Source organism: Coenobita brevimanus, chromosome 90 (genome assembly GCF_032717465.1).
Source record: "Coenobita brevimanus isolate Jiangsu-jjx chromosome 90, ASM3271746v2, whole genome shotgun sequence".
Lineage (NCBI taxonomy): Eukaryota > Metazoa > Arthropoda > Malacostraca > Decapoda > Coenobitidae > Coenobita > Coenobita brevimanus.
The window spans coordinates 31,116,149-31,143,246 of record NC_137043.1 but is presented as its reverse complement, the minus strand read 5'-3'; the positions used below and the strand labels follow the sequence as shown (position 1 = coordinate 31,143,246).

General features: G+C 40.5%; 1 protein-coding gene across 1 annotated transcript in view; it reads right to left on the bottom strand.

The window, feature by feature from the left end:
* Positions 1-21,494, bottom strand: part of DNAlig4 (DNA ligase 4) — a 48,122-nt gene extending 26,628 nt beyond the window's left edge. The window contains exons 1-8 of the mRNA XM_080281527.1: positions 21,415-21,494; positions 19,371-19,549; positions 16,414-16,571; positions 15,142-15,299; positions 9,766-9,941; positions 5,505-5,713; positions 4,208-4,365; positions 1-17 (exon numbers count right to left, since the gene is read on the bottom strand). The exon at positions 1-17 is cut by the window's left edge and continues 72 nt beyond it. Coding sequence (XP_080137653.1) covers positions 1-17; positions 4,208-4,365; positions 5,505-5,713; positions 9,766-9,941; positions 15,142-15,299; positions 16,414-16,571; positions 19,371-19,535 — 1,041 coding nt within the window. The 5' untranslated portion in view covers positions 19,536-19,549; positions 21,415-21,494. The remainder of the gene's footprint in view (positions 18-4,207; positions 4,366-5,504; positions 5,714-9,765; positions 9,942-15,141; positions 15,300-16,413; positions 16,572-19,370; positions 19,550-21,414) is intronic.
* Between the last annotated feature and the right edge of the window lie 5,604 nt (positions 21,495-27,098).

The window sequence follows — 27,098 nt, the reverse complement described above, 5'->3', positions numbered from 1 at the left end:
GACATCCATATGCTCTCCTGAAAAAAAAAAAAAAAAAAAAAAAAATCTGTATATTTATAGTAATCTTTCAGTAAATACTGTACACCTTTAGGTTAAAAAATGTAACAAAGAAATTGCAGTCCATCCATCTTACCCTGGTGGAGATTTTTGTCACTTGGCTGAATACTTTTCACAACCTGATGGCAGAATATGACAATAATACAGCACAGCTCTGCATCTCTTTCATAACGCTTTTTTATGAGAAGTATTTTTAAGTTAACCTCTTGTTACAGTTTACCCTTCAATATGGAGAGATGGTAATTTAAGCTGCAGTACCTATCGCATAGGTTAGTACTCCTGAGGTGGATGAAAAGCTGATGACAGGGAGAGCTGGAGTTTTCATTTCATTAACCCTCAGAACAACTTCCTCAGCTAATCTTTTTAAGTGTTTCAATAATATGGAAAGTAGTCCAGTACATAAACTATTTCTTTGATGACCTACACCAATCATCCAGAACCAAACCCTCACTCTTCCCCATGCTTTGCCATGGCAAGGTACTGCCTGTCGCAAGAGAAAATCAGTTCACTGCACATGACCGCCCTGCAGAAGGCAGTTGCTTACCTGTGGCTGATGGATTTGCTCAGTCAAATAGCCTGGGGCTACTCAACAACAGTCTGCACCAAGCTAAAACCAAATTAACACCAGGCTACTCTCCTTTCATATCAAAATAGCAGTCCAACTCCTTGCCTTTGAGTTCCACAGGGACAACTGGATGGGACCATAAATATCCCCAACTTCAGCTCCTCTCCTAGTGACAATCAAATTACATATCTTGGACCAATATCTGAAACGCTCTACTGTATCAGCTTCTACTACAAATGTGGCCTTTCTTCCAAATTCCCCTGTTGAACATCTCCTTTTCTCCTCTAAATATTAACCATCTTTTCTCACAGAAACTCAGTTGCCAGAGCTCTCACAACAGCTCCTTTTTCTGTATCCTACAATCTCTATACTCATCTCAGTGCCGAAAGTGGCTGTTCCATTTATGTACACAACTTAGCTTGCACTTGTGTTACTGGCTATACAATATCCCTCAACTCTCTCCCTATTCTCTGAATGGAGGATGGTGAACTACAGAAGGGCAACTTCAGTCTGAAGTCCACCAGGTCCACATTCAGATGAGCCTGGGGCCACAAGAGTTACAACAACTACCACTGACATCGCAGTTTTAAAATGTTAAAATATAGTTGAAGTCTGATTACAAGGAAGCTGAGCAAGCTGGAGGACCTTGGCAACAACTAATACCAGTATCCACCGCAGGGGCTTTACTGTGATCACTTACACAAATTAACCAATAGTTTAAAGACTCACACTAACACAAATATCGCTTCACTCTCTCAGTCCTCTGATTTATTCACTCCTGATTCATCTGTTAGTCCACTCATGGTCCAGACAACTCTAGTATTCCATTACAGTTAATGCCATATAATGATGATAATTACCTGAAAGCGAGTCATAGGAACCCAGCTGTCACATTAAACAACTGTTTGCTATGTGATAAATCACTGCAATTATAATTTAAATGTTATACCCTTTTATTAATTATAAAAAACTGGCCACAATATTGCTAGAACAATAAATGCAATGGTCACCTCTAAGAACCTTACGGGTACGTGGTGACGCATGCAAGCCAACTATCAGCTGTCCAAGTCAATATGGGTGCCCAGTGTTTACCTGTACAGGTAACTCGCACGGAACACGATCTCACAGAACGCGCTCGCAGTTATACACGGTAAGGGCTGGGATACGCATAAGACAACGTAAGATTAAAAAACCATTATGAAAACTACAAATTAACGCAGGAGAGGCCTTTGAAAGATCAAATCCTCGAACGTCACCGCAGCGCGCAGTTTGTTTTGATTACGTGACGATCTAGGCGGGAAATTATTCAGTGAGTGAGACATTCCCGAGTACAGTAGCACAGTATTTGTAAGTTAAATATTTACAGTACTGTACTGTTCTGGTAAGTTTATGTGCAACTTAAAGTACTATTAAATAACGTTAAAGCAAGAAATAAAGTCTTATAACCAGTTTACCTGATAGGTGTCAGAATATTGCCTTTTTTATTTGTTCGTTTTTTCCGCAGAACTGTACAGTATTTGTAAGTTAAATATTTACTGTTCTCGTATGTACTGTACTTGTAAGCACTTAAATAAAGTTAAATCATTAAATAAAGCCTTGTAACCAGTTAACCCGAATTATATGATTACCCATGATCGGCGTCGGAATATTGCCTTTTTTGTTTGTTCGTTAAACTCTTACTGTACTGCTTTTCTACAGTACACTATTTGTAAGTTAAATATTTACTGTTCTGGTATGTACTTGTAAGCAATTAAAGCATTAAATAAAGCCTTGTCACCAGTTAACCTGATTTATATGATTACCCATGATCGGCGTCGGAATATTGCCTTTTTTGTTTGTTCGTTAAAGACTTATAATAAGAGAAAAATACATTTTTGTCTTGGTATCTTTACCTATTTGCTCAGGTTTGCTGTAATGGTTTGGATCATTTGATGCAATGCAACTTGTAAAAAACTGTGAAAACTTCCGGGAAGTGAACGAAAATCTGGGACATGAGACTGACCTTGACTTCACCCTCTCATGTAACATCTGTCAGTTCACCACCTGCTATCGTGATGAGTGGATGTATGATTTTTTCGTTCGTGGCCATGCCTAACAACACATAGTTACACCCATAATCTCGACCCAGACAGAAAATACAATCTTTTTCCTCCCTTGCAAAACACAAACAACCACCTTGTTTACGAGACAGCAATATATATTGCGAAAATAACAAGGTAAAATGATAAAGATGAATGTAAATGATAAAGATGAACATGTTATGACGGAAGAAGTACGTTTTCCCCGTCTGTAAACGTATTTATTTCTGCTTAGTATCTGTATTCGTAATAATTAGACTTATTGTTAGTTCTGAAACTGCATTACGATTCTATTTTTAGCCATTCTCGTGGTGTGGGAGCTGGAAGTTGTGACGCAACTTCCTTATTGCTAATCGGACTGACCCTCCACTTTATTCTCCCGTGGTAGAGTCTAGCCTTGGAGGACGTGCAGTTTTCTCATTTAGGACTGAAAATTCAACTCTTTCGCTCCCTTTTCCAAGCATGGGCACAACGATAACATAAAAAATAACTCGAAACTACCATAAACATATATCAAAAAGGTGAAAATGTATTCATAACTTTTTTTTCCAGCCATTCCTAACAGATTATGTACTGAAATCATTCGATATCACAGCACTGCATTTCTAAGTTAAATATGTACTGTTCTGGTATGTACTTGTAAGTTAAAGCACTGGCACCAGTTAACCTGATTTATATGATTACCTACGATCGGCGTCGGAATGTTTCCTTGTGTTTACGTACAGTATTTGTGTGTTGAAGTTTTGCTCTGGAGTACTGTATTTGTGAGTTATAACATTAAATAAACCTTCTAACCACTTAAAGTGCTTTCTAGTGATTACCAGTGAGAGATAACAGCAAAACAACACATTTGGGGGGTCTAGGGAGCAAAATACGGAGTAGTTTAAATATACGCGATTTCGCACCTAACACGGCACGGTAGGAACGAAACCCATGTGTTCCGTGCGAGTTACCTGTACTTCGCTGTAATCATATGCCTTTCATTCCATTTTGTTCATGGAAGACCACTGAAACACTACTGCTAACACCAAATAACAGTGTAAGTGCTTAACAAATAATACAGTGTGTACTATTCGGTGAAGTGATAACTTTAATGTGTGAAATACTGACACTGGTGACTTGGAAATCATGTCCGGCAAGTATGCTATACCCCTAGAGGAAAGCATGGTGATACAGAGGGGCACCAATAGCAAGCCTTTTTAAAAGGGTAAAATTTTTAGATTTTAGGTTTCGCAAACAAGGGCACCCTCTCTAAACCCACTGAACCCATGTCATGTCGACCTCGCTTTACAATATATCATTATGCAATAGTTTTTCATTTGACGTATCCCTACTGTATAGCAAAACCTAACTGTATAGAACTGGAACCATTATCCCTTTCAAGGTTAATACATCTAAGGTAATCTATTTCAGCTACTCCAAATTATTTTATTCATCAGAGAAGGAGTAATAGAAACCTGCATGTATTAATGCAACTGCTCAAGTAAATAACTTCCTAGCACCAAACCTTTGCAGACCATTGCGTCATATTTCTTGCTCCAGCCCACCATTTCTCCATCTAATATGACGTCCTTAACATGTGGTGCCAACTGGGGGTGCAGGTGAGGAGTGAAGAGCCCGGAGTTACGGTCAGCTCCAAAGTTGCTTGTGAAATCAAAACCATTTCTGAAAAGATTGGAATGCAGGTGTCAGAGTACTGGTTGATCATAAAAACTCCATGTGATCTGCAGGTACAGTATTAAAAAAGAAAGGGAAAAAACAAAAAAGTCTTTAGGCAGCAATGCATGATTATTTCCGGAAAAATTCTTCCTACTATTTATCTGTGATAGTGTTTCACATAATTTCACAATTCAGTATCACCACAGGAAATCTGTGGTGGCACTTCACCCTTCAGTCAGCAAGATGCACTCCATCAACTGCAGATATCAGATCCAAAATACTTCATCCCTCATCCACTTTGCTCTCTTTTTGATAGCTCGTGTTTTAATTCCTCTCATAATCTCATCCTTGTGTATAGTCATCAACTATGGGGACATTACACAGCCTCATCACACTCCAACACCGATAATGAACCATTTTATCTTTGAACCATTCATTTGCTTTCCTTTCACCCATTACACTGGCAGTATTGTCACTCCTTGTGGGGCATTCCAATCATCAGACTGACAGGCAACCTAACAGTTACTACATTACTGTGTGAGGAGTCATGCTGGGTCACTGCCTGTGCCACAGAGTGAAGGCCATCTTGGTTCCCCGAGATGCTACACATCACTAGGTGAACATGGCAGTCCAAATATTGAGATTGAAATGGATGATATAATTTCAGCTGCTGAAGTATGAGAGCATCTTCATAAACTAAAAGAAAAGAGTCATGTGAGAGTCAGAATAACACGTCATGGTAGTGACATGTTATTCTTATTCTATCTATCTATCTATCTATCTACCAAGACACCCCAATCCTGCAAGGGGTGGCCACAAACAAATTGCTTTCATGTCGCCCTGTCGCCCACCATTTCACTGACCTTATTCTTATTACTTTTGCAACTTCAGTTTGGGTCACAGGTTCATCTTTTGTTCTACTGCATTAACTTCACACACACATTATGCCCACCAATTTCCTCCCAGACACAACATATAAAAGAGAATCATCTGTATGCAGAGAAACATACCAGGTCTCTCCCAGTTCAGAAATGCAGTATTAGCCAGCAGGGGAAAGTGGGAAGGAAACAAAATGAAAGTGTTTGTGAAACATGTGTCCCAACCTGTACTGTATGGCACTATGAAGTAAATGCTATCATGCCTACCTAGAGAAGTATTTGTACGTATTGCCACTTTTGTGTATCTGTGAGCGCTCTCCATCAAACTTGGTCTCAGCGTAATATGTTTGCCGTCCCATCTGACTCTCCACCTTGTCCAGCACTGCCCTCTCGGCCAACATGGGACGGAAAGCTGAGAACAAAGCCACCTCAATCTCATGAAGCCGCACATTAGGGTCATGCAGCTTCTTGCACACCTGGGGACATTAAGTAGTAAATGGTGCTGGTATGATTTGATTTTAATCCTTTTAATCAGATCATGCATTCCCCCCCCCCCCACCTACTGAGAGTACCATATATTTATATCAAGTTTAAAAGAACCCCCAGGCAAAGAAATTATAGAAAGCTCTAGCTTATTCCTCTAGCTTGGAAATCTATATCATGGTGAATACTATCACCTGGAGCTAGAAAGAATAATGTGAAAATAATGCCATTAGGTGACCAAGGCTGAAGCATGCAAGTATGTTGGAGCCTTCATAATCAATATGATACGACACAATACGATCAGCATAATACACATATCTGCCTATTACCAGTATGCATCCTGCAAGAGGTGGCCTAGGCACAGGGATATCTGTCTATACTCTTTCATCTCAACTTGCCTCTCCATCTTTTTCTTGATCTATCTTTCTTTCTTCCAAAAACCCCACCCTTATGTATTCACTTTGTTTCTCTATCTCTTTTCACTCCATTTGGCCATGCCTACATCAACCTCCACCACATACACTTTATTAATCATTTCATCTGCCTGTTTATCCTTTACGTCACTCCACAGGTACAATCCCCCACCAGCTTTGCAACTACCAGCAGGCTTCAAGTTCAGAGAAATATTTTTAAACCCAGAAACTAACTTCTTAGATATCCATATTTAGTATGTTTCCTATAAAGAGTGTGAATGAAGAGCTGAGAGTTAGGATAGAGTTTGATTGTATTAGTGACGTGATGAGATGGGGTATACCGAGATAGTTTGGCTATGCAGAGAAGAGAGGGTGAAAACTGGGTGCAGAGGGTGAGAGATGTTACTCTAGAGGGTGGAGCTGTGATAGGGAGACAGAAAAAGATTTAGGAAAAGTTCACTGAGTGTGAATTCAAGGAAAAGCGACTGATTAGAGAGGATACTAAAGACTAAGCAGGGAGGAGAGCTATCATTACATGACGAAGGACAATGCATGGAAGAATGCTGGTGTCTTTTAAACTAAACAAACGGAGGTCCACCAATTAAATATGAACACACACAGCACTGCAACATTACCTAAAACTTCAAGCATGCCTGAAAACTCAGAACTTAGGGAGACTAAACTTCGTAGTAAACTGCTTCAATGGCCTTCCCTCACAGTTTCTACCCTTCCAGCCTAATTATTAAAACTGATTATGCTGTAATACAATATTTTCTTTACTCTCGCTTACATCCTTATTGTATTTCACGGACTGGCAGTATAGCCAATATGGCGACCATCACAAAATGACCTTATATGTACATCACTGTCTTGGAAATGGTTACACATCTACCCATGAAATATTTTTGCTCACCTCACCATAGTTACAGAATTACTGTGGTCAGATATTTCCTAGTTCACATGAAACTGCCAACTACATGAGTTGGACTCACTCTTATCAGAGCACAAGTTAGTTGTCAGTTAGTCCATTAAACCATAACTTGAGCATGACATACAGGCGGGTCCCAATCTTACCAGCTAATTAGGAGCAAGGTTGTTGCTCGTTAGCCGAATTCTCATTAAACGAAGTGAAGAACTTATGGGAAAAACAGGGTTAGGGAGCAAGACCTCCAAGCAATCTCCCTCCAAACCACCAAAACCAACTTTCTAATCATTTTAAGCAGGAATAAGGGGTTAATACAAGAGGGTAATACACTGAAATATAAAAACAGCATTAATATATGCAAAATAACATAAATTATAGGCAAAATAGGGATGGGGTGAACAACCAGCCAAGTAACTTACACGAACCACCAACACCTGTGACAGACAATTTCAAGCAGGAATAAAGGGTTAATACACATGGAATACAAATACTCTCATCTCAATTCTTGTAAACTGTGATTTTGGGGAGTTTTACCTGCTCGTTAAACAGGCAGTGGTGCAAATTCCAAGACCTCATATTAGCTAATTCTCATTACGTGATTGCTCGTTAATCGGGGCTTACCTGTACTGTTTTCGACAATTTACAGGTGTTCCTTCCTTAACGTGGGCATTTGCTCATGCACCGACCTCACATTAGGCAAATAACGCATTAGAGGGACTCTTGAAAACCCCTATTTCCTTCCGCACCCCTGCCCAAAGTCCACTTTTCCCCCCCTTGTGGCGCAAAATTTTTTTATACCCACAATTTAAACCTCCTAAAAGAATTAATATGGTTGTAAAAAATACATTAGGTCAATACAGGGCTTTTTTATTTATTGTACTGCACCTTATGTGAGGAGAAGAGCAGACACACGTTGCTGGAGATGAGTTATAGAGGGAGAACGGGGAGAACACACTACAATCCACCGTGTCACAACCCGCCCAGTTCAAATTATCGCATTATGCTAACAGTGCCCACGTTAGAATGTTTATTTCCTTTCCCAAATTGTGCTGCGTTAGAGCAATATCGCGCTACAGCAAACCGCGTTAGGGTAGGAACACCTGTATTTCACCTTAGTACTTAGCTTTTATCATTCTTTTTCTGTGCCTGCCCTCCTCTCTTCCTATTTCTCCTATTTTTCCTGTCACTTCTTATTCCTTTTCTTCCCTTTACAGGTGGCTTTACATTGAGTGACAAGCCAAATGGTTTCCTGTAAGCCAAGAAACTATTTACAACACTGGGTGGCAACCGTATAACCAAACCATACGTGCTCCCTACGTGTCAACAAGTGGGTGGGTGGAGGGTTGGTGCCCCTCCCTGTAAAACAACTAACTCAGTGTCAAATGGCCACCCTTTACGGGATTATGGTGTCTGGCAATAGATAGACAGATAGATAGACTTCTTCCATTAGTCAATGTCAGCCTGACATTCAATTTTAGCATCAAGAACTGTTTTTTCTAAACAGGTGTGAGCCTTCCTCAGTTGCTAATGCCATGAAAAATTAATCAGCAATTGCATGAACTTTGTTCATAATACAGTAGTCTCTCGATTGTACGATAATCTTGCAACCGGAAAATGTGATTAACCGAAGGTTTTGCTAATTAATTCTTAATTCAGTTTACCACAGAAATCTCATATCCAACCAAAATTTATAACTTGGCGAGCTCTTTTTGCACCACTGGTGACAGTTTACAATGCTTCCACTAGGGCGAATGTCAGTCCGCCTGCCATATTTACGTGTTTGGATGTGTCCTGCTTGGTCTTGTGTATTTATCACTGATAAATATCACAATGGCTCCTCCCAAAGCGGTGGAAACAAGAGGAAAAGAGTTGTACTTACTTTGAAACAAAAAACAGAAATACGTAACAAGATAGAATGAGGAGTACACAAAAGTGCACTGATAAAGAAATACACTGTAGAAGGTGTATTTTCATAAGTACAGGTATGTGTGGTACTGAATATTATTGTGTTCATTTATAAATATAAATCGATTACTCAAAGTTTTGAAAGTCCCATGAATTTCATATAATCATGACTCTACTGTGGCACTGTTCCTCTTTTTCTGGGTTCAACCTTGAGGGTGGGGATGAGAGATAATAGACAGCCTAATATCAAATAAAAATTTTGTGATGCTGCTCATCCAAAACACTTTGTGGTGCATCGTTAAAAATCCTGCTTATACAGGTAAGTTGCATGCCACAGGTTAATACTGCTCTCACTGCCCCTACCACTTTCCATCCATGTTGCAGCTTCTTTCACTCTCCATCAGTGGCATAATACAGTTACAGAAGAGGTAGGTTCACATGACTGGTTTTGAAGCACTGTGCTAAAGACCGTTTATGCAGTCATACTAATGTATCTAATTCGTTGAAAATGCTACTGGTGTAAGGATGGTGGTTCAGTTTGCCTGTTCACACTTTGCTTTTGAGCAACAGTACATTCCATCACCATCCTTCAATACAGAGCTATGCTTCAAAACTGATAATATAATGAAACCTCAGGTTATTCAAAAGCAATGCAGCTTAAGGTCTGAATAAAAATGAAAATTACTACTGTACATCAAAATGACTAACACTAGCTAACTTCATCTACACCAAATTTAAATCATATTAGCCAAAACAAACAACCAATCCACATTCTATTCTTACAAATCAGACATGAACTAACCTTCTCAAGACTATTGGTGACATCATAATAATCTTTAGCATCAGGATGCCATGCATTAAAAATGGTATTCTGTCCAATACCCAACCTCATATCCTTCAGCAACACCCGCATCAGCCACTTCTGCTCCACTGCTGTCATTCGATGCAGCATCAACCTCAGAGCTCGTTCCACCTCCTCTGAGGGATGGAATATATGATAATGTTCTAAACACACTAATACATAACCAATTTGCTGATACTAGACTGTGCCAGTACTATGTGTGGTGTATCTGAGATAAAATAAGCCACTTTTTTCATATATACTCATCCACTCTGTTACTGCCTACATTGAGTGTAAGGGTCTGGGGCTTGGTTACTCAGTCCAGAGTTAGAAGGTATACAGTTTCCCCTACAAGTTTTTGGTACGAATTTGTATGTTATGGTGAACAAATGTAATGACATATTTGTCTATATTATTTCTGTATACAGAAACTAAGTGATCAGCCAATCTCCCCTGAGTAGCAGTATGTGGTAGTGGTAGGTGGAGATGCCCATCATCCACCCACTTAGAGTAGTGGTACTCTGTGTTGGGGTAGCTCCACACTGAGTGGCATGTCAATTGATTTCCAGTAAACAAGAAAACCATTTAAAACACTCAGTGGTAACCTTATAACCAACCAATACATGTTCCCTACATGACAGCAGGTGGGTTGGGGGAGGGTTAGTGCCCCTCCCCAGAAAATAACTAAAAATACAAACAAGAAGCCTCGGACAAGGGCTGACTAACAGGTGATGACTAGGGACCCAACAAAAGACATGGTATGGATTGTGACATGGAATGAAGGGGGTGTGAATGATGAGGTGAAAGAGAGAGATTGTCCAGGTGTTTAAGGGTACAAAAGTGGACATATGTGGAATAACTGAGACTAAATGGAGAGAGGCGAGTGTGTGAAAGAGTGGGAGTATGGATGTCGTATATGCCTGGGAGTAGGTGAGAATGAGAGGGCAAAGAACGGAGTATGTATTGTTGTGTGGAAGAGATGGATGAAGAATATAAATGAGCATCGACCAGTTGGCGCAAGGATTGTGTGGGTAAGACTGAAAGTTGGACTACAAATGTGGGCGATTGTGTGTGCATGCACCAATGCAAGATCGTGCAAGTACTGTATAGTGAAAGAGGAGTTCTGGCAAATTTGGAAGTAAGCATGGAAAAGTTTGAAAAGAATGCGAAAACGTTTTTGATTGGAGATATGAATGGAAAAGCAGGGAATGAGAAGGTTGATGGAGTACTTGGCGAGAGGCATGTGCCTGCAGAAATGGATGAAAAGGGCGATGCTCTAGCGAACATTTGTGAGGGGATGGGGTTGGTGATAGCCAAGATCCTCTTTGGACACAAAATGATCCACAGGTATACGTGACGAGTGATGAGAAGAGTGGGTGACAAACTGAATGAACAGAAGGCAACAATTGATTTTGTGTGTGTGGATGACAGAATGAGAAGGTGTATAATGGATGCAAGAATATACAGAGGCTGGGGGAGTGGAATTTCTGCCCACCATGTGGTGGTGGCAAAAGTCAAGGTTCAAATGCAATGGAGGAATAGAAGGAGAGAAGGGCAGGATGTAGTAGCCCATACAAGGAGGGTAGAAAGGTTGCAAGAGGATGGAAAAAAGGCAGAATATGAGAGAGAAGTGGAGGGGCAATAGGGTAAATGTGATATGGAGCAGATGGGGGAGGTGGAAGGTGTGAGAAAGATATTCACAGAAGAAATCTGTGCAATATGTGAGATGGTGTGTAGGGTGAAGAAAAGACAAAAGGGGGTGCAAGGAACAGCATGGCGGAATAAAGAGGTGAGACAAGTTATGGCCCAAAAGAAGAAAGAATACAGTGAGTGGATGGGAACCACGGGCGTGGAGGAAGTTGAGAGACGGAAAAGTGAGTGATATGTAGAGAGGAAAAGAGAGGTGAAAAGAGTGTTAAGAGAACGTGGAAAGCAGATGAGGAATTTGGAAGGAATTAGAGCTTAAAGTGGAGGGAATGTAAGAAAATGTTCTGGATGGAGGTAAAGAGAGTAAGACAGGGTGATCAAGAGAGTAAGACAGGGTGATAAGTTAGTCGGGGAGTGAAGGATAAAAATGGTAGACTGCTAGTGGAGATGGGAGAAAAAGTGAGCAGATAGTGTTTAAGGAACTGTTATACATAGAGAATGAAAGTGATGCAAGAATAAGTGGCTGGGGAATGGCTGGGAATAGGAGGGAGGTGAAAAGAGAGGAAGAAATCTGTAGGATGGAAGTAGTGGAGGCAATGAAGAAAGTCAAACTCGGGAAAGCCCATGGAATTGATGGAGTGTGTGGTGAAATGCTGAAGCACAGGGGAGAGATAATAGAAGACTGGATATGGAAGATGTGCAGATTGGCCTGGGAGGAAAGCAGAGTCCCGGAGGATTGGAAGTCAGGTATAATTATTCCCCTGTACAAAGGAAAAAGGGAAAAAGAAGTGTGGTAATCAAAGGGGCATTTGTCTTCTTAGTGTAACAGGGAGTGTGTATGGTTGGCTACTTATTGACAGAGTTAGGAAAATAACAGTGAGGAATTAGTGGGTGAAGAACATGGAAGTTTTAGGAAGGGATGAGGTTGCATCAATCATCATCATCATCATCCAATCCTACACTGCCCCATGAGGAGCGTAGGAGCCCTGGGCTAGGCAAGTTGGTCCTGACAATTAAGATGAGAGTGACCAGCCTCACTCATGCCTAAGTGGCATTAAGTTAGCAATAAACCCCAACCACCCCTTGGATATAAACCATCACCAGCTCAATCCGATTGGAGCGCCTTAATTACTCACTAAACCACCAGGCACCAAAATTTGGTTATATGGTTACCACCCACCACAGTAAATGGTTTCCTGGTGCACAGGAAACCATTTGGCTTGTCACTCAGTGTAGAGTCACCCACAGGCAGAAGGAAGAGGAAAGAATGAAGGAAAGACAGAAGAGGATGTGTAAAGTCAGCAGCAGACAGAAGGACGAGAAAGGGATGAAGGAAAGAAAGACAGAAGAGGATGGAAGGAAAGAAGGATGGAGGAGTGGAAAGGGCAGACACCCGAGAGCAGCACCACATCAAGTAAGTGGATGGTAAGCGCCCCCACCTACCACACAGATCAGATATTCATTCTTAGGTCTCTAGTGGAAAAGTTTCTAGAGATGGAAAAGAAGCTATATGTGGTTTTCATGGATTTGGAGAAAGCATCTGACAGGGTGGATAGACAAGGAATGTGGAAACTACTGAGAATATATGGAGTAAATGGGAAGCTGTTGAACGCTGTGAAGAGTTTGTACGAGGGGGCAAAGGCTGCAGTGCATGTGGATAGTGAATTGAGTGAATTTTACTAACTGAATGTTGGATTGAAACAGGGATGTGTCATGTCTCCATGACTGTTCAATCTGTATATGGATGGGGTTAAAAAAGAGATACACGGTAGGACAGTGAATGCTAAAGCCGCTGTAATGAGATGGGGAAACGTTTGGAAACTCCCTGTATTGTCGTTAGCAGATGATACGGTACTGTTAAGTGAAGATGAAGGGCAGCTGCAACGCTTGGTGAATGGGGGTGGAAAAGTAAGAAACGGAATCTAAAAGTGAATGCAAGGAAGGGTAAAGTTATGGTCTTTGAGAGAAATTAAGTCACTGGATGTACAATGATGTTGGAGGATGAGGAGATGCAAAATGTAAGTGCATTTAAGTACTTGGGTAGTGTGATGAGTATGGATGGAAGTTTGGAGGGTAAAGTGCTTGAAAGGGTACAACAAGAAAGGAAGGTTGCTGGTTCTTTGAAAGCAGTGACAAGAAACAGGGAAGTGAGCATGGAAGTAAAAAAGTCGTTGCATGATATTAATGTGATGACAACTCTAACGTATGGAATTGAAGGTTGGACCTTGCTGGAAGGACACAAGTCAAGTGAGAAAGTCAAGTGAGAGAGTAGTGGAAATGAGTCATATGAGAGAAGCATGCGGAGTTACATGGAGAGAAAAACTGACAAATGAGGAAATGAGGGAGCTCTTTGGGGTGGATGTGGATGTGACAGAAAGTGTTAAGGAGAAATACACTGAGGTGGTTTGGCCACTTGGAGAGGATGGAGAGAGAAAGCCTAACAAGGAGAGTGTATGTGAGTGAGATGGAAGGGAGGGGAGGGAGGGGGAGGCCAAGGATGACATGGAGGGATGGAATGGAGAGGTATATGAGACAGGGGTGTGTGAGCTGGAAGCAGAGCACTGAGATGATGGAGGGCAGGGTGACGTGGAGGCAATTTGTTTGTGGCCACCCCTTACAGAATTAGGGCATCTGGCAATAGACAGATAGATAAATAGCTGTATGTGCCTCAGTGGAATTACATATACAATACAGCAGGCCCTTCTTTTACAACGAACAGATATACGATGAACTGCTCATATGATGACTAAAAATTTGGGGCTTTTTTTTATGTACAATTGCATTTTTGCTTAAACAGTCATCATGATCACACACAAAGCCTCACTGGTCAATGTATAATTGTTATTTTCACTTATATGATCAACAACATGAAAGTTTAGTCATCAGTTTGTCCCAAGATTGTCCCCGAACTCTGTTACTATTATGTTAGTGTCATGGATGGAACAACAGTGTAGTATTAGATTTCAAGCAGCAAGTGATATGCAGTGATGTGAAGCATCTACCAGCTTAGGTGGATACTAATTTTTACTTATTTTTGGCAGTAATCAGCAAGTGGAGTGCAGTGAAGTGAAGCATCTACCAGCTTAGGTGAGCTGGATACTAATTTTTACTTATTTTTGGCACTAATCAGCAAGTGGAGTGCAGTGAAGTGAAATAACTACCTGTTCAAGAGAGCTTGAAACATGTTTTTAGGCTTTGTTGGGTGGGTGGTTCTTGGCCAAAGCATATCCCCATTGAACCCATGTTAGTACCGACTTGAAATATTATAAATCGTTATGCAATGGGCTTTATCAATCACATCCTCATCGCAAAACAAGGGCATGCTGTACTACCTAACCGTCCCTTAGACTAACATTTTTGGGGGCCACATTTGGTTGGAGTACTTATACCCACAACACCATCAGGTGTCCATTTGTTGTTTATAAGGTTATACCCCCTGAGATGTAAATAATTAAAATTACAATACTCCTATTCACACACACATACACACTGCACAGTTCTATATCTAACTTAAAATATCTCAGATGCCATTATCTCCATATATGATCACGTGCATTAGACTGGGTAAGTTTAAGAAGATAATACAGTATTATCCATCAATGTACGACCGAGTTTTGGCTGATATATGGTAATGGACAAAAAGCTACTACAATGTTAGATACAGAATTCACAGCTCAAAGAGTCACTAACCATGATTCTTGGCAGCATGGTTCTCTGCAATGGATGTCAACTGTTCATCGACTTCATGAAGACTCATGTCCCCCTTGTCCAGACACCGGCCTCGCAGCACGTAATAAGCAACCTCGGCAAAATCTCCACTCTCACCGCCAGCAGATGATGTTGGCTTTCTTGAAGGGATTAAAACTGATAATACTGGTTTCTTGAAGGGATTAAAACCAATAAAATAGCATTTATTAAGGGATTAACATTGAAAACAATGGTTTTCTTGAAGGGATTAAATTAATAATGTTGGTTTCTCTAAAGGGTAAAAATGGATGATGATTTTCTTGAAGAGATTTGACTGTCAATGTTGGCTTGTTTTCAGGGATTAAAAACGAAGTTGATGGTTTTCCTAAAGGGATAAAAATGTATAATACTGAGACTGTCCCACAAAGTTTGTGTCACACTTAATGTGACATATTCATTAACCATGCCCTTACCTCTTCAGTATGAAACTCTACATCTTGTAGTTTTAGTATTGCTCCTACTCTACCAGATAAGTTTTATTCAGCATAACAGAGACCCCAATAACTGATGAGGCTGCTGAAGGTTGTATCTGAGATTAGGAGTTAAAAAGGTCTATCCCAGTCTCAATGTAATCATTTAGCAGGAGCAAAAGCATAAAAATATATATTTTTTCAGCTGAAGGAGTCACCAGTAAAACAGGACAAGCATTAAAAAAAAAAAAATTACAAATCAATCTACATTTTCCATGATTAACACATTCAGTCTGAGGACATCAGTTTTGCTTTATTCTTTGTTTCTTAGTGATTTTATTTTTCTCAGGCTAAACTTTAGGGGTTAAATGCAGCTTTAATAAGCCTCTTCAATATAACAGACCTTTCCTAAGTTGAATAAAATAGTCAAGAGAATAGCAAGGTAACACTAAAATGGATATCACCCACACTGTAGAGGGACAAGGGCACCTACACCATCATTACATACAAAATATCTAATAAACACGGCAAGTGCTGCCTTTGTTATTGTTTTGTTCAGGTAATGCTTCAGTAAACAGACGAAATATTGCCAATTAATGTTTCACTGATGCCTATAAAGCTGATCTGCCAGCTTCCCCAAATTAACAGTACTGTACTTGTTACGTGGAAAAATGTGTGATTTTTTAAAACACATTACCAATATATAATGGGGCCTACTGTACCTTTATTATATACATTACACACTGTCTAATGAATACAATAATCAACATCTCTAAACCTACACCACAATACTTTAAAACAGTACCGGTAATGTAAGAGCTTTAGGGCTTCATTGCCTTCCTTCTTGAGACCGAGTATAGTGATGTACAGTTTGGCCAGCTTGTTTTCCTTCACCCCATATGCTCCTCTTGCTCGGTCAAGCGCTGGCAGCAACACACGTAGCACCGGGAAAAATGAGTCTTGCTGTTGGCATGTAGAAAACAATAATTTATTCAGAGTATGTCTTCATTTTATTCCTGCTACAACAAAACAATTACAGTAATCCCTCAATAATCCAGATGTCCATTATCCGAATGATCCATTACCCAGACGATGTGATCTAGCTGTATTAAGCTATTAGGCAGTGGAGCCCCGTGTTTTGCACCTAATTGGTTCTGTGAAAAGTACTGCAACCCATGAAACCACTAAAGTTGGGGCATCGATTCTATGGGAAATAAGCTAATTGGTTCAGAGTCCCATGCCAACTCCCCCTAAAACCAATTTATGGAATGTAAAATTTACTTCTCACATCTGCAAAAAAACTAATATTAATACAAAGCACATAAGAGGCAAGGAAACCCACTTGGAAGGCTGGAGTGAAGTGTCTCATGGCAGGGATAGGGGTGTAATTTCCAAGGCAGGTGGTGAGTAAAACTAGGAATGTGAGCAACAAGGCACCGGAAAAAGGCTCAGGGAGCAGATATAAACACGCAACGCACAGAGCATAATGGGTCTGCAGCAATGGCGGCAAACAAATGGCGACAGCTTTCTGTGCATGGTCTGTTTACGTTTTCTTGCCATGAATGGAGAGATTTTCGTGCGAAACCTGGTGTTTGGGAATATTTGCAGGCCACCGCTAACCATGAAACCGCGAATGAAGATATTGCTAAAGTTGGTGCTCCACTGTACTTACATGTTTCCATTTTATCTGGACAAAATGCTTGCGTCCGGGTGGAAATTATGGCCATGACAAAATTTTTGCCTGCCCAAGCAGGAACAGCCTGAAGGCCCTGTGCTATCTGGCTCTGTAATATACCCAGCATCCGCTAAAGACCCCCTCGGTCGTTCCCAGCTCCCAACCAGTGACTGTGTAGTGAACAGCTCCTCTCGGACAATTGTTCTGGCAGCGCATGTGGTGGCTTTTGTGGCTGTTCCCTACCTGCTTCAGGCTCATCAGGGAATGCCACTAGGCCACACGGGATGTTCTGTGCACTGCAACAGCTTCGACAGCCGCAGTGCAACAGAGTCAAGGAGCTTGCGGGTTACTCAACACGATGCCGTGCTGCAAGGAATCGTGAGGGCTGACATTGATTTTATTCTAGTTTACTGTATTGTACCATTGTATTCTATTTAACTATGCTTTTATTCCACTTACCATTATGTTTTGTGTGCTCTCTGCATTTTTTTTGTGTAGCCCTTTTTTTCATATTTTTTTCATGTCACACAGAACGTTATGGCTCTGTAGCGGTGACTGCTTGTCTGTGGTTGATGGGTCTGCTTGACCATGGTAATTGTTTGGCTATAGTCTTTAGGTTTCCTTGACCAGAAAGAGTAGTGTTAAACAAAAGAACAAGTGTTGTATGATGTACTATAGTGGCCTTTTATAATGGCTTTCAAAGTTTGGTTATGTACAAAGGGGAGACAGGAAAGAAGTCCACTATCCGGATGGATCCACTTTCCAGACAAGTCTCTGGCTCTATTATGTCAGAAAATCAAGGGAGTACTGTACATTCAACTCTTCTTAACTTTTTTATATTACAAATGTGAGATACACTTATTATTCTGAGCCTTCAGTGGTTCTCAGTAAGACTGTTCTTTACTTGCCTGTAAAAGTGTCAAGTATGCAGTACTCTTTCACACAGAATCAGGCTACGCAAGGAATGAAATCTTGAATAAAAGCCATATTAATGTTTCTTCTGTCCATATCTGATATGCCGATATCAACAATAATACATCATATCGAAAAAAATGCAAAAATCCACAATATACTAGTTCAGTGAACCGTATCAGTTAAAGCACTAAATGTCGATGGTAGGGTGATATGTGGATGGTATGGAGCAAGAATGGCAGCCAAGTCAGGGGTAGCTACTCTGCAGAGATTATAGGACAGGCAATGCTAGGGGCTGGGAGATAGCAGGTTGTGATGTGGATGGTATGACAGGGTTGGAGTGGTGGAGCAAGAATGGTAAACAGAAGGGGAGCTAGGCTGCAGTGGTTACAGATCAGATGAGGCTAGAAGAGTCTTGGTGTGAAGAGGCAATCCAAAGGTTCTGGCTGCCTTACTTTCTAGTATCAAAGTGTTCAGAAGACTTGTAGATCTTATTTGTACATGATATATATTCAGTCATAATGTCACATTTTAATTATCTTAGTGTCTGTGTTCATGCAAACCTTTCAACATATCTAATACTGCACTATACAACCATATATATATAGATAGATAGATAGATAGATAGATAGATATAGATACATATATATATGTAGAGAGATAGATAGATAGATAGACAGATAGATGATAGATAGATAGATAATTTATACCTCCAATTACTCATAATCAAATGACATATGGCAGTGGTTTCCAATCTTTTCTAATTCTCGCCCCCCCCCCATTGAATGACACATTCCCTGCGCCCCCCTTCCTCAAATACTGTACTGTATTTTACTGGCATAGCTGACACATGTCAATATATATCATAGATTCTTAATCTTTGAAACTGTTTATATATTCAGATAACTAGATTTCATAATCATATCTGAAATATTTTCTCCATATTTAGAAATTACTGAATTCCATCACATAATTCATAGTTTTCAAATATAATTACCCTTCTTATCAAGCCTTTGCATCCCCCTGGCAGCCCCACAGGTTGGAAACCACTGACATAAGGAATCAGTAAAAATTCTACATGGCTTACTGGAACACTGTTATAATGAGAAATGGGCTGTGAGAAGAGCACAGTAGTCCAGAATAATACCTTTCATAAGTTTAGAACATGAACTCACAGTATTGGGGTCCTGCTGCAATTTTTTCTGATGGAGTTCCCTAAAATTTGTGATGAATTTGAGCAGCATATCCTTCTTGTTGGCTCGCTGAGCAGTTTGCACCTTCTCCATCATCCGGCACACTTGGCTCCAAGGAACAACAGCTGCAATGGGTTTTGACGACATCCTCGAACTGACAACTGTCATGTAGGAGTAAAAGAGATTTACATTACCAGAGTCTCTGTATATAAGAATATCTTTTATCTTTTAAATCTAACATCTCTCGCTGTCACCTATGCTGAAATGTGGTTATGGACCTTTGTCAACTGAAAGTAAACTGACTATTCCAATACAGTATTAGCTACCATACAATTCCTGAATATATAGAGGACCCATATTATAAGTAGGGGATGTGTTCCAAAGTATCCCAACTCTTCCACTTGAATGATGCTGTAAACTGGGGGAAACTGGCAGGTCAGTTTCATTATTTACAATGACTTAGTACAAAAAGGGATTACTAAAAGGCAACATATGATGAGGACTTACTGTACATAACTGACGGAAACTTGTTTGCTATCAAAATTAATTTTTTTTACTACAGTATAACAAGAAATAATGTAGATTAAAAGGCCTCTTGAAATGAGGAGGTCAATTACAGTATTCCAGTCTGAAAAGTCTCTTCTAAGCTGAGTAATGTTAGACATCTTCAGTACGCTGGTGAAGAAACAAGACTTCAGTGGCTCTTTTTTCTGTTCCAAAGTTAACAGGCAACAGTTTTCCCAATGTAGAGCTGCCTATTTCTTCCTTCCCCTTTCTCATTCTATCTCTGTCTAAGTGAGAAGTATTGATGTTGGGGGTAGGGTAGAAAAGAGGTAGACCAAAAAAAAAAAAAAAACCTGGGACGAGGTCATTGAGTGTGACCTCAGCCAGAGATTGAGCAGCATGGAGAGCTGCCATTAGGTGACCAAGGCCAACACATGCAAGCTTGTTGGAGCCTTCAAAAATGAAAACAAACACGAAAATGAAGAAAGTGGGTTTAGCTATAAGAAAACAGCTGGAATCGCTGAATAACTGTTATCTTATTTTACCAATTAATATACCGGTACTTCATATTCCGTAAAATCTGAGATATCTTTACAGATATTAAATAAAACCCCTTATTTATGCACATTTATAAAAAGTATACAAAAAAGGCCCAGTAAATGTTTACCAAACCATAACACCATATTTCTACAAAATAACAACATGAACCAATTCACTTGGACAGTTCTAAGACAACTCTCTTCTGAGATGCTTTTTCCACAAATAAAAATTAAGCAAGATATTGTGGGGTCTTTAATGTGGTGTTATGGCTATGTAAACATTAACCCTAACCAACCTTTTTTTTTTCCTTAAGAGAAAATAAACAACAACAAATGAAATTCAAGCCATTTTAGGGATTAACCTACCAAATGCCACTTAACCTAGATCCATGTCATTCAAGCCTAACCGAGATCAATTTCCAATCTTACCCCAAGTCATTGGTGTAGTCCATCTTGACTGATTTCAAATCTGAAAACATATAATAATCCCACTTCCAGTCCTCTGGTTGGCTGAATCAAAACCATTATGCACCAATAAAAATAAACGCTTACCATTTACGACCACAATTTTCCACCAAGAAACAAAGTGCATTGCTTCTAATGGACAAACTGCAAGCAAACCACCAGCATGGGCACACCTTAATGACCCCACTTACTTTTTATTTCTGAAAGCACCATCACAGAAGAAGATTGACTTTGTACTGTTCAATGAATTGAATGACGTTATTCCTTAGGAATCTGGTGTTATGGTTTCTTAAACATTATCCAAAAGCCCACTGTATATGTTAACCTATAAAAAACAGTAAGTGATCGTATCAACACTTCATTCCACTATGAGATCTGCAAATACAGCATGAATGTCATATTTAAACCAATACTTCACTAAGTTACCAAGAACTGTTAAGAACATAACAGCAAATTAACACCAGAAGTATGAAATGTCTTCATCAATTTACGACTATGAACCATAGGTACTTACAAACCTTTCTGAAAGTTCAATGTGACAGTTCGGGGATCAGATGATGATCAATGAGAACAGTGGTGCAACAGTTAAGTCGGCCGATGTCTTCTTGCATGTGCAGATTGCTCGACACACTACGAGTAGAGATCCTTCGATTTCTGCAAAGGGCGTTTTAAACAGACTTATGCCATATCAGGTCCAATAGATTAATTTGCATGGCTATCAATAAAATCTGCTTGGCTACACCCACCTCACGAACACAACTACGACCGTGTCTGTTTATTGCGCAGCGATGTGGTAGACGAATTACCCAAACCATACCAAAAACACCCAAGTATGGATAAAGTTAAAAACAAAACAACACACCAAAAACCAGCTTTGAAGTATCTATACCAAGAAATCAATAACTAACGTACTGAAGATCATTAAAATATATATATATATAAGAGGAATTAAATTTTTTTCACCTTAACTTGGCCCAATTTTCGTCCTTTTGCACCTAATTTAGCGTAGCTCAATGACTGAAAAGATGAAAAGATGGTTCAACATCCTTTCTATAGCATTTCTTTGTGACTACAATCATATTATAATCTTATATCTACTGTTACAGCACAGCATTCAAGATGGAAATGTAGAAATGTCAGGCCAGGAGCCGTAGTTCTGTTAAAAGTCGGAACTTCTACTGGCATGGGGTTTTCAAAGATACATCGGTTTTCCACGTACACTGTGAATTCTTTCTTATATAAAACAAGATGCTGGAGGCAGCGGCGTAGTTTCGACGGATGGGGGAGGGCGAGGAGGGGCCACGCTCAATTGGGGGGGGGGGGAATAATAGACATTGTCCACAAATTAAAACAATCATCCGATATTTCAAATGGAGGCCAGTAGGGGATGGGGGGGTTGAATGGGGGGACCCGGGCCCCCTAGACCCTCCGTTACTACGCCACTGGCTAGTGTGACTCCTCGCGGTAGTGGTCGGCTCCGATGCACGGTTATACAATTGTTTCTCAAGTAATATCTTATCCCCCTCCCCTCCCGAAACACTGGAGGTAGACTGTGGGAGGAGGGCAACTTCAGCCTGCCGTCCACAGGATTTATGTTCAGATAATCCTGGAGCTGCAACTACTACCTTTTTACACTAACAGTTACAGTATGTGTTTCATCTAATGAAACACCATATGACGATAACGGAAACTTAGAATCACTGCGTTCGTTCTGAAATTTTTCTCAGTCACACTGCCATATTGATTTGCATGACTTGCAGGACTGATACTGTACGCTGGTACTACAGACCTAAGTCTACTAGACTTAGCTACAGACGATCAGCAACATCCAACCCAAGAGAACAGCGAAGAAGTCTCATATCGCGAAGCCACGTGTTCGTTTATGGATATGCAAAGACAGTAAAAAGTGGGGCTGCCTTTCTATCTATCTATAGCCAGACACCTTAATCCTGTAAGAGGTGGCCACAATCAAATCGCCCCCATGTCGCCTGTCCCCTGCCATTTCGCTGTCCTCCCCCAGTTCACACCCACCTCTCTCATATACCTCTCCACTTCATCCCTCCATCTCATCCTCGGTCTCCCCTTCCCTCGCCCCCCTCTACCTCACTCAAATACTTCTCGTTAGTCTCACGCTCTCCATCCTCTCCATATGGCCAAATCGCCTCACTGTATCTCTCCTAACACTTTCAATCACATCTACTTCCACACCACAATGCTCCTTCGCTTCCTGATTTGTCAGTCTGTCTCTCCATGCAACTCCATATGCTTCACTCATATAACTCACTTCCACTGCTCTCACTCTTGTGTCCTTCCAACATGGTCCAAACTTCACTTCCAAACGTTAGAGTTGTTATCACAATACTATGGTTTTCGCCACGAAAGATTCACTGTTGACATAATCTCCTGACTCATACCATACATTAATCAACTGACACACATGAAGAAACCCATGCAGTAGCCCTTGGTATTTCGAAAGCTTCTGAAAGAGTGTGGCACTGTTCCCTGCTATCCAAACTCCCTTGGTATGGCATATCTTTTGTTCCTCTGATTTCCTTTTATCTTAGTGATAGAAAGATAAAAGTCGACAATGTATATTCCAATTTCCACTCGATTAATGCCGGCGTGCCACAAGGATCAGTTCTGGCTCCAACTCTATTCCTAATTCATACTAACGAGATCTTATATGTCACCCATAATCCCATTCACTCATTTGAACATGACTCAACACTTCACAGTTCATTCACACTTAAACGCCCATTCACAAAGTCTAATATCTCTAACTCACAACTCAATACATACATCTCCATTAATCAAGACTTATCTAAGGTCACGGAATGTGGACAAAATAATACTGTATCATTTAACGATAGGAAAACCAAATATATACAATTTACTAATAAACAGATAATGCCTGATTCCTATATTACCATCAATGCTACTAATATTCCTATCTCTAAAAGTACTGAAATTCTCGGTGTTTCACTTAGCAATGTCCTCAGCTGCACCTCTCATGTTAGATCACTTGCTAAAACCGCTTCAAAGAAACTTGGATTATTGTAGGGAGTCCATAACTTCTTCACTGACGAGCAGTTAGCTATAATTTACAAGAGTCATATGCACTATCAGTCAGAATGCAGCTCACCCTCGTGGAATGGATGTCGAGAGGTTGCACTACAAATGGACAAAATTTAGAACAAAGCTATTATATTTATTAACAACCCTACTATTACAAATGAACTACCTCCTAAACAAGTACGAAGAAATGCTGCCTCTTTTGTATTATTTTACAGATACTTTTATGGCAAATGTTCAAACGAAGTTGTCTCCATTGTGTCATCTCTCCACGCCTTCCCCCACGCTACACGGGCATCTGGTAGCGCTCATGACTGGAATGTCACGCTGCCATATTGCAGAACTGCAGCCTATCACAGTTCTTTTATACCTCTAAGGACATCTCTCTGGGACTTGCTTCTCCGGAGTGGTTTCCCCCCGATCTTCAAACTACAGCTGTTCAGATCCAACTGTTAGATTTTTTTCTTTTTTTTAATGAATGGAGGACACTTGTAAACTGGTGCATGGTTTATTTTCTTTTGTTTTTGTTTTTCCTTCCTCTGTTGTTACTGTAAAAAAAAAAAAAAAAGCCGCAACTTTACTTCCATCCTCACCTCCGTATATTCCTTATCACTGCTTTCAGAGATCCAGCAATCTTCCTTCCCTGTTGTAGCCTTTCAAGCACTTCATCCTCTAAACTTCCATCCTTACCCATCACACTACCTAAGTACTTAAATGCACTCACATTTTCCATTTCCTCACCATCCAACTTCACTGTACATTCTGTGACGTGTAACATTGTTTGAAATTAATCATCTGAAGTCTTAACACTGACATACCACTGAATAATAATAATAATAAAATTATAATTAGAACACCGTAAAATTGTCCCAAGGACAATTCTGGTAAAGAAAAACCTCTTACAGTAACTGCCTAGCATCTTGTGTATATCACGTTAGATCATCACAGTTTATAATTACGTCCACCAGGTTCTGTGACTCTAGCTTTAATTCTTCATGAAAAATTAGGTGACATCCGGAATATCCGGAAAAGTCCTAATTTTATGCACCAGGCGATCTCAGAATAATCAACCGGTTGGAACCATACTCCTATCTGCAATGCGGCCGCTTTTGCTATATTACGTAAAATTTCAGCTTGCTAATTTAAGCAATTTTTAAGACAGCGTTCCGGAATCCGTTTCCTACATTCTGAACATCATCCGGTGATCTGGCTGATGAATTCCCATCATACTGGGCCAGAAGAAGCTGCCAGCTGGGCGACTGGCCTGACAAAGTTTGAAGGCTCTAGGTGCAGAGCATCCATGTAATGGTCATTTATTTTATAAGCAGAGAGAATATTAAGAATATTTAAAAATAAGAAAACTTCCAACAAGAATGTGAGCAGTGCTACTAATAACAACGCGAATAATTATAATAATAATAATAATAATATATTCCGTGTTTCTTTTCACTTAACTAGAAATATTTGTAATGACAATATTTGCTAACTTACACTCGTCTATGCGCCTTTTTAATTTCATCTGAAAGTCTATTCTTTACTTACTGCAGACAAAAGATCACAGAATAAGAGAACAATATATAATATGAAGGTTATTCCACTCTCTCTCTCTCTCTCTCTCTCTCTCTCTCTCTCTCTCTCTCTCGCACACGCAGCTCACGACTATTGACATTCACGTATCACTTCTCGGCTCAATTTTTGGATCCGAAGAGGAGAATGGACGGAAAAGCGGGTAGGGGGTGGTATTTTGAGAGAGAGAGAGAGAGAGAGAGAGAGAGAGAGAGAGAGAGAGAGAGAGAGAGAGAGAGAGAGAGAGAGAGTGTGTTAAAGAAAGATGGAGACAAAGGAAGGAGAGAGAAGAGGAGAGGGAGAGAAGAGGAGAGGGAGAGAAGAGGAGAGGGAGAAAAGGAAGTGAGGGGGTAAATGCAAATTCTTCAAGGAGGAGAATGGAGGGCTAAGAGGTCTGAGGTAGGAAAGAGAGTAAGGGAGTGAGATTCCGAACGTGATAGAGAGTCTGTGGAAATGAAAGAGGTGAAAAGCTAAAAGAAAGAGGAAGGGAGAGAAAACTATGAAAGAGATAATAACAGCAAGTGAAAGTGAGTGAGGAACAAAAAGTGAGAACGAGAGGAACTAAGTGAGGATCTGGAGAGTGGCAGGGGAGTATGAATGGGTGAGGGAGGATGAGAATAGGGAAGTGAGGATCTGGAGAGTGAGAACATGGAAACAAGGATCTGGAGAGTGATGAAGTGGGTGGCACAAAGTGAAAGAGGGTTTGTGCTGGGAATGAGTAACTGACTAGGATAAAACGAAATGGGAAACGAATAATTACGATAATACTGCATACGAACTCCACATTTAACGATTATAACCACACTCAAATCGGCCGCCTATACTCTTGTACAAGGGTTCAGTCACAGCCTTAGTCTATTCCGCTGGTACAGTACACCTCCACATGTACAGTAACACACCAGTGGTACAGTACAACTCCACTCATCATGACTATCAGGCATATTTTCCTTGAACAGTTCATTAAACTCATTCTTCTACATTTATTCATATCTGCATAAATCTCATCAGCACCAACTGTAGAGGGGCCTACACGTGGTGGCGCTGTGACCCTAGGTGATGCAGCTGCAGCGTCCACCCGAGAGTCGAACCTCCTCATACGTCCCTGGACCTCGCCGTGGGAAGGACTCAGGTTCGATCCTGACAAGGCGCTGTCTATCACAATGGGGCACCGGTTCCCTGCATATTGTATATCCCATTTGAGCCCAGTGTCCTCAATATAGGACAGAACTGGGAATCTTCAAAAGTTAATAAAGTAAGGAACCCTCGGGTAGGGACCTATGATCTCCGCGACTATGAGTAGATAGGCGGAGGGCGGTACGCTTAGTACCCTCCCAGTACAGTCCCTCGCCCAGGAGCTCTGGGAGCCAATGGAATATATATATATCATGTACTGTACTGTACCCGTAGGACGGTCCCTCAAAAGCTGTTGCTTACATGTGGTCGACGGGACTGCTCGGTCAGACAGATTGGGATTATGCAACAACAAATTAACTAGAACCGGTTACATTCCCATTCTTCAATCTCTTTAAAATATTCTTCACTTCCCTCACCGTCATATTTTCAG